Source organism: Juglans regia, chromosome 15 (assembly GCF_001411555.2).
Source record: "Juglans regia cultivar Chandler chromosome 15, Walnut 2.0, whole genome shotgun sequence".
Classification (NCBI taxonomy): Eukaryota; Viridiplantae; Streptophyta; class Magnoliopsida; order Fagales; family Juglandaceae; genus Juglans; species Juglans regia.
In genome coordinates, this window is record NC_049915.1 from 17640137 (window position 1) to 17647491 (window position 7355).

At 38.7% G+C, this 7355-nt stretch overlaps 2 protein-coding genes across 2 annotated transcripts; one reads left to right on the forward strand and one right to left on the reverse strand.

The window, feature by feature from the left end:
* The first annotated feature begins 533 nt into the window (after positions 1-533).
* On the forward strand, positions 534-3522 carry LOC108993201 (UV-B-induced protein At3g17800, chloroplastic-like). Its single transcript, XM_018968022.2, has 4 exons — positions 534-691; positions 789-928; positions 1834-2129; positions 2428-3522. The coding sequence occupies exons 2-4, from the start codon at positions 797-799 to the stop codon at positions 3260-3262; spliced, it is 1263 nt and encodes a 420-aa protein (XP_018823567.1). The 5' UTR covers positions 534-691; positions 789-796; the 3' UTR covers positions 3263-3522.
* Positions 3523-4990: 1468 nt separating this feature from the next.
* LOC108993093 (purple acid phosphatase 17-like) lies at positions 4991-7355 on the reverse strand. Its single transcript, XM_018967856.2, has 7 exons — positions 6939-7355; positions 6635-6791; positions 6418-6525; positions 6181-6308; positions 5650-5778; positions 5504-5571; positions 4991-5422 (listed from the first exon to the last, which is right to left on the reverse strand). Exons 1-7 carry the CDS (start codon positions 7143-7145, stop codon positions 5209-5211), a joined length of 1011 nt encoding a protein of 336 aa, XP_018823401.1. The 5' UTR covers positions 7146-7355; the 3' UTR covers positions 4991-5208.

Consider the following 7355-nt stretch of genomic DNA (forward strand, 5'->3'; position numbering starts at 1 on the left):
TAACTTTATATAATACATCAGATCTACTTTATCATGAAATTAACTTTACAACGAACCATATCTTATTAAATTGCGTTAGTGTGTTAGTTTATTTTATAGGACTTATATTTTTAAATTATACATTTTAGAAATGTACCCGAATATTTATATTTAGTATGAGTAATGATATCCTTACACATCTTTTATTATTGTTTTACTATTCAATTATTTTTTTCCTTTTGCTATTTGAATTTAGATAAAAAATCACAGAACATGATCTTCTTGTATAATCTAAAAAAAGTAAATTCAATCAACAATGTAATTATGTAATTTAATTAAATATAAATTTAATTTTATAGAATTGATATTCTTTTGTTATTTGAGTCAATTTTAATAAAATTAAATTTATTATTAATTTAATCACGTGATTACATTAATTGATTGAATTATTTTCTTCTTAATTATATAAAAATATCAGATTTTAATCTAAATTCAAATAATACTAATAATAATAATAATAATAATAAATAGCCCATAGTAAAGCTTGTATCATTAGCCGGGAGTAGCCCGCAGAAACTTCCGAATTCCACCCAACACGTAACGCAGACAATATCCCTATCCCATCCATTTCCATTAGCCAGACTCAATTGACGTCCCTCTCTCTCTCTCTCTCTCTCTCTCTCTCGGGTTTGTACTTCATCTTCCGTCCAAGGTAGTGTATTTTTTCATTTTTGGATTTTTTTTGGTATTGGGGAGTTTTTGAAGTTCTGTGAATGTTTTTTTTTCCTTCTATTTTTTGGGATTTGCAGAGGTGAAAATGGAAGCTGGGGCAGCGACAGTCGTCCGATCTCCATTTGGCATGTCGAGAGCGTTCAATTCAGTTGGCAGATCGGGTGCGTACGTACCCGATTTCGTGCGTCTCGGTACCAAGCTCCCGCCCTCGATTAAGGTAGGAGATGTTTGTTTCGGTTTCTGATTTTATTTTCCCCTTTTGAGCTTCGTCTGTTTAAGGTTTATACGTGGTGGTGTCATGAACATATTGAAACCCGGTTTAAAGAAACGCGAAACTGGCCGGCTGGAAAAGGTTTTTTTTTTTTTTTTTTGCATGAGTTTCTGATTGTTATTTGAAGAAGTTCTGTTTCGCACTTTATGGGTTTCCTCGTTTGGCTTTTTCTGGATTTTTTTTCTTGGTCTTCTTAAAGTAGAGAAATATTTTATGTTAGTAATTCATTCTGGGTTAGGAGCTGGAATTTTATGTACTCAACTTTGCCTTTTCTCTTTCCTTTCTACGTAGAACCCAAATCAACCAATCAGTTTTATGCTGTTGCTTAGTCATGAGGTTCATTGCAAAACATATCTTGAAGCCCTTCAACAGGGATAGTTCTAGCACATAAATTCATGATGCATTTATGTAAGTATGGACGTGCCGAGTTACTAATCTAGGTGGTTCATTTGGCGAGTATAAAATAGAAACAAGGGGTGCTGAGTGAGGTCATGGATTCAATCCAGTATGGGTGAATCAGTGAGGTTTACCTATTCAAGGAATCAGTGAGGTTTACCTATTCAAGGAATCAAAATTAGTTTGGAGACTTTTCATCTACTTTTGGGATGAAACATGTGCATCAGTAGCACATGTAGGAGTGAATGAGCAATGTTTAGCTACTCCAAAAAATAAAGGTTTGAGGACACTTTCTTGCTTTCTTTTTTCCACTTTCTTGAGGAAACGTGTCCATTACTAGCACATATGGAGGTTGCTGTCTATAATGGTTTGTTCCACCCCCCACGCACTAACCTCTATTTTCTTTCTCTTCATTCTGGAATTTGATGCACTTTCATGTGATTGATGCTTTACAGCATTACACTTCAATTTATCAACCAAGTTCAGGACACAGGAGAGTGGGTTTTGGAAATAGGAGATGCTTGGTAGTTTGGGCGTCATCATCTCCTGACTCAGCAGGGTCTACTGCCCCAATTGCTCCACTTCAGCTGGAGTCTCCAATTGGGCAGTTTCTGTCACAGATCCTGATCAGCCACCCACACCTTGTGCCTGCTGCAGTTGAGCAGCAGCTTGAACAGCTCCAAACTGATCGTGATGCTGAGAAAAAGAAGGAAGAACCTTCTGCTTCAGGGACTGACTTAGTTCTTTCCAGGTTGGTCTAAATTTCACCATCAACTTTCTTGGCTCTGTTTCATGGTTGATATATACAAGTGATGCTTGGTAGGATTACTTACATTTTTAATTGCAAAACTCAATTAAAATGTTCCATTGATAGCTTTTTGTTTTTCAATTTCTTGTAAGATTCTAGATTGAGCTGGACAAAAAATATGAAATGGAAGGTTATAATAATTTTGTTGGCTTCTTTCCATTCATTTTCTTGAGAACTGAATAGGGAATTGTGACTTTGAGGAGAAACATCAATCATTCTCATGACCTTCTGAAATATGCAGGAGGATTGCGGAGGTTAAGGCTAATGAAAGGAGAAAGGCTTTGGAAGAGATTTTATATACACTGGTAGTGCAAAAGTTCATGGATGCCAACATTTCTTTAATACCCACCATAGCTCCCTCTTCCTCAGATCCTCCTGGCCAGGTGGACGTGTGGCCAAGCCAAGATGACAAGCTCGAGCAACTTCACTCTCCTGAAGCCTATGAGATGATCCAGAATCACCTAGCTCTGATTCTGGGGAGCCGTGCTGCTGATTCAACTGCTGTAGCGCAGATAAGCAAGCTCAGGGTTGGGCAGGTCTATGCTGCATCTGTGATGTATGGATACTTCCTCAAGCGGGTTGACCAGAGGTTTCAGCTTGAGAAGACGATGAAGATCCTTCCAAATGCTTTGAATGAAGCAGAGAGTGATACTCAGCCAGCTGCTGGGGGGAACAAGAAGGCCAGTGGTGAAGAGTTCCCTTCCCAAGGTGTAGCATCCCATCCTGAAGTCTCTTCCTGGTCTGGAGGTATGAGTCCAGGGGGGTTTAATCAAGGGATAAAGGCTTCCCGCTTGAGAAATTATGTAATGTCTTTCGATGGCGAGACACTTCAGAGATATGCCACAATAAGATCCAAAGAGGCTGTTAGCATCATAGAGAAGCATACAGAGGCATTGTTTGGAAGACCTGAAATTGTTATAACACCTCAGGGGACCGTTGATTCTTCCAAGGATGAACTCATCAGGATTAGCTTTGCTGGTTTGAAGAGACTGGTGTTGGAGGCAGCGACTTTTGGTTCTTTTCTCTGGGATGTCGAGAGCCATGTGGATTCAAGGTACCATTTTGTTATGAATTGAGCTATGTCCACCCAACTTATATCCCTGGTCAGAGGAAAATGACCGTGGAGGCACAACTGACCAACATAAAACCGGTGTTAGTTTGACTTTGGTGATGAGTTCGGAGTACCATGGTGCTAATTGTTCTGTATATAGCAATTTTTATTCTGATGAACAATTTAAATTCAGATCATTATTAAGGAATAAAGATAGTTGGATTTCGGAATTGTGTAGCTTCACATTACCTTTTTTGTGAAACGTACTTGAATGTTTGATCTTTATTGGTTATCCATACAGGCACGGAGAGACTGTGTTGTCATTTTTTAGGCATACTTTGCTTTGGAAGGATTGCATCTTAACTTTTAACTGAAAATTGCTGAAATTTGTTAGTATTATGGGACGTGTATATGAGTAGTGCTACCTTCTATCTTGAATTTTGTCATCATTATTAGTCGAATAGCTAATGTGTTGTATTTTAAAGATAGTTGACCTATGAAATTACTCATCAGTCGGTATATAAAATGATTAAATAGGTTGAAGGGTATCTTCTCGTTGTTGCTAATGCAGTAAGGAGTCATCTCAACAGGAGGATTGGCCCAAGTTGCTTTCAGGGCCATGGCAACCTATTACAAGTTGCACTATTGCACACTCCAGTTCTTGGTTTCCACCGGAACGGAAAACAAAACTGGGTAAGAAAAACAGAAAGAAATTAAGGAAAACTCAATGGTGGTGGCTCCTTAATTATATACTAATTTGAGGCCCTTTGCTTGTCCTACGTGTCTCCAACCGTCGGTGTTGCAAAGAGAGACTTGCTTCAAAGAGTTCCTAGAGTACTTAGGCCACACAGGTGACTGTAGAAGCTTTGCTTGACCCAAAGACAGTTTCTGTTGATTCATCTCTCTTGCAAGGAATTCATGGATTCACCAATATCCCACTTCGCCCTTGTTATTTTTCTTCTTGTTTCCAGTGCTATGTTGCCGGCATTAATGGTTTCTGCTTCCCTTGGAATCAACTATGGTTAAATTGGAGACAATCTTCCACCACCCGAAACGTTGTTCCTCTCATTCAGTCCCTTGGTGCCGAAAAGGTGAAACTTTTCAACGCAAACCCTCTAGTTCTTCATGCATTCGCCAACACCAACATTGAATGCTTACTTGCCTGGCACGAAAATCACCGGGATCGTGGTTGGGAACGAAGTCTTGACCCTCGGTGACAGTATGCTCTGATCAGTAACCTCGCCCCAGCTACGCAGAGCGTCCATGGAGCACCCCTTGCTTTTGGACTGAACAAATAGATCAATGTAACCACTGCAACCTCCATCGATGAGGCCAAGTTCTGATATAGACTTGTATTTTTGCGTTGTTTGATAAAAATATGAAGCCCGGACCAACATCTGACAGGAATATTTGGCTATTCAAGCCTGACAAAACGCCAGTTTATTCTCTTGGATCACTCACCACTGAAGCCCCTTCAGAAGTCTCCAAGCCTTGCACAATTTTAGTGTATTAATTTGGACTTCCCATGGGATTAATCTTCTCCATGATTATTTCGAAGGAACATACATCATCTTTGCATAATGGCATGGGCTTGGTTCCTTTTGCATGATTCCTAGCATGGGATAGAACTTATCTTTTGTTGAGCAATGGACCTTAAATGATTTAGGACAGGTACTGGTCATAAAACATCTATTGGAAAATCTGAAATATGATTAGCAGTAAGACAATTTGAAACTAGCTGAGTCTAAATATATATCAGTCCACAGCAAAATTTATTATCTTGACAAATGAGAACTTTACACGCAACCGGATCCTTGAATCTCCATCCTAGCTAGACTCCTAGTACATTAGCCATTGCTTAATTGCAGGGCAGGTAAAATGGAAAAATGATCTTGAAGTTTATTAACTAATCACTAAAGCATACACAAATCCTTCAAAGGGTGTGTTTACAATGTGGTTTGGTGCAAGTTTTCATATAGATTGGTGAAGCTGCTTCATTGTTCTCCATCTGTGCAAAACATTGCCAAAAACATCATAGAATACAATTTTTGCATCTTTCTCGGTCAACTGCACAGACATAAAACCCTGCCCATCATAGAAGAAATTTAGACCACCTCCGTTCAGTCCTTTGATGTCTCCCCTCCATGCCTTGGACCCAGCTCCACTTGTTAGAAATTGTATACCGCTGTAACAAGTTTCAGCATTAGTAAAATACATATAATTTGGTACCATTTTATGAAATGGTGAAAACTCACATTTTGTTTACCTGTCATTGTCGCTTATATGCTCAAGGCAATGGTCATGTCCATTCATGTAAAAATCCACATTGTTGGCCTGTTATTTTGCATGATATAAGTAAGGCAATGGTCATGCCATAAGAACTGAAAAGTGCTTGCTGACAATGAAATTAACCTGAAGAATTGGGAGAAGCCGCTTTTCAAGTTCCTTTGTATCACCATGATGTCCAACACTTCTAATGGCATGGTGACCAACAACAATTTTCCACCTTGCAGTTGATTTCTCCAGTGCTGATTCTACATCCTATTACAGAGATTTACAAGGAAAACACATACAGAGTTGTAAATACAAGAATTTGGCTAGAGCAAGTTCTTCAAAGGGTTTCCCTTCGTAACCAATCGTTGCGTTATGCAAAATTAATTTATTTAATTCAAGTATTTGATTGTTTAATTAGTCACAAGGTGGTTGAGAACTAACCAAGTTGTTCAAGTGAATTGGTATACAATCTCGTGAATACACATGGGTACATTGGGAATTTCAAGAGTGCTTCATCAACATAGTTTTAGAATCAGGCTATAAGCTTGAAGTTGCCACAGGTATATGGAATCAGCTTAACATCTGATTTCTAATTACCTTGTACATCAAATTTTTCAAGTAAATTGAATCGATCCCAAAAATCTTCAGAACTCCATTAAAAAAACATACCTTTAATAGGTTTGCAATGTAACCCTTGCGAGATTGGATGCCCCTCCAATCATAAGTATGGCCTTCGGTATCAGGAAAGTAACCATTGACAAAAGGAGTGGTGTCCACAAATATAATCTCTGCTAATTCTATAAAACACAGATACAGAGGAAAGTTAAATATGATTTGGCTTCAAAAGTTTCAATGTCCATTAGACAATCCTCCATTGAGAAATCCTTGAATGTAAGACCTATTTACCAGAATTCACAATAAAAGATCTCAGACAAATCCATCTGCTATCAATTTTCCTGAGGAGAGGGCTCAACTGTGCCTCTACATTGCCTCTATAATCATGGTTGCCCAAAACTGCACAGGATTAAAGCCGGGTAATATCATTGTTTCAGATTGTTATTGATATGTGAAATGATTGAGATTTCTTTTCTCCTTTTTTCGTTCTATAAAAGTTGGAACTTACCGCTGTACCACAACTTCTGCAGGCTCTTGGCTGTGTAGATTTTGGTAAACGACTCCACAAATGCGGTGTCCTGCACACTAGACAATCCATTGTCGTAGAAATTATCTCCTGTAGAAACAACAAAATTGATGTCTAACTTCTCTCCAATCCTTCCCATCTGCAAGAACGAGTCATGAAAATCGTAAGGAGAATCGGAACAAGTTCTTTTTATTCCTTTTTTGGGAAACTTTCTCATGCATGCATATGAATCTCAGAAACGCATACAAAACGTGGAGAAGATTTGGAAAAAAGAGAAGATAAGAACCTGGTAAGCAACTTGAGATTGGTTGAATTCTCCTCTTCTTCCCCAGTCTCCAACAACCAAAAAGCTAACCGACCCATTACTTTTGGTGGGGTCACTGGGGTGGTCAAATCTTTGAAGCTTTGCATGAGATGTATGGAAGAAACACAGGACAAAGGCAATGGCGGAAAGAAGGCAGAAAGCAATGGATTTTTTTAAGAGAACTGCCATTGATGGCTCTTCAGAAGAGATTGACGACAAACCAAAGACTACTAGGTTGGCAAGAAACTAAATATAAAATAGTAATAAAAAAGAAGAAGAGAATGCTTGGATCTTTCTCTACCACGAGGAGTCTCTCAATGTCAAAGCCACTACCTTTTTATAGACACGGAATTCCTGGTCCTGTCGAAACACAAGCTTTGGGGACAAGGGGGCTGTCTT

Bases quoted from the DNA above. Each gene is read 5' to 3' on its own strand.
- LOC108993093 (XM_018967856.2), bottom strand. From the start codon at position 7,145: ATGGCAGTTCTCTTAAAAAAATCCATTGCTTTCTGCCTTCTTTCCGCC. The intron at 6,526-6,634 runs GTAAGTTCCAAC...AATCCTGTGCAG, and splicing joins GCAGAAGTTGTGGTACAGCG to TTTTGGGCAACCATGATTAT. The intron at 5,572-5,649 runs GTTAATTTCATT...GCAAAATAACAG, and splicing joins GGCTTCTCCCAATTCTTCAG to GCCAACAATGTGGATTTTTA.
- LOC108993201 (XM_018968022.2), top strand. From the start codon at position 797: ATGGAAGCTGGGGCAGCGACAGTCGTCCGATCTCCATTTGGCATGTCG. The intron at 929-1,833 runs GTAGGAGATGTT...GATGCTTTACAG, and splicing joins AGCTCCCGCCCTCGATTAAG to CATTACACTTCAATTTATCA. The intron at 2,130-2,427 runs GTTGGTCTAAAT...TGAAATATGCAG, and splicing joins ACTGACTTAGTTCTTTCCAG to GAGGATTGCGGAGGTTAAGG.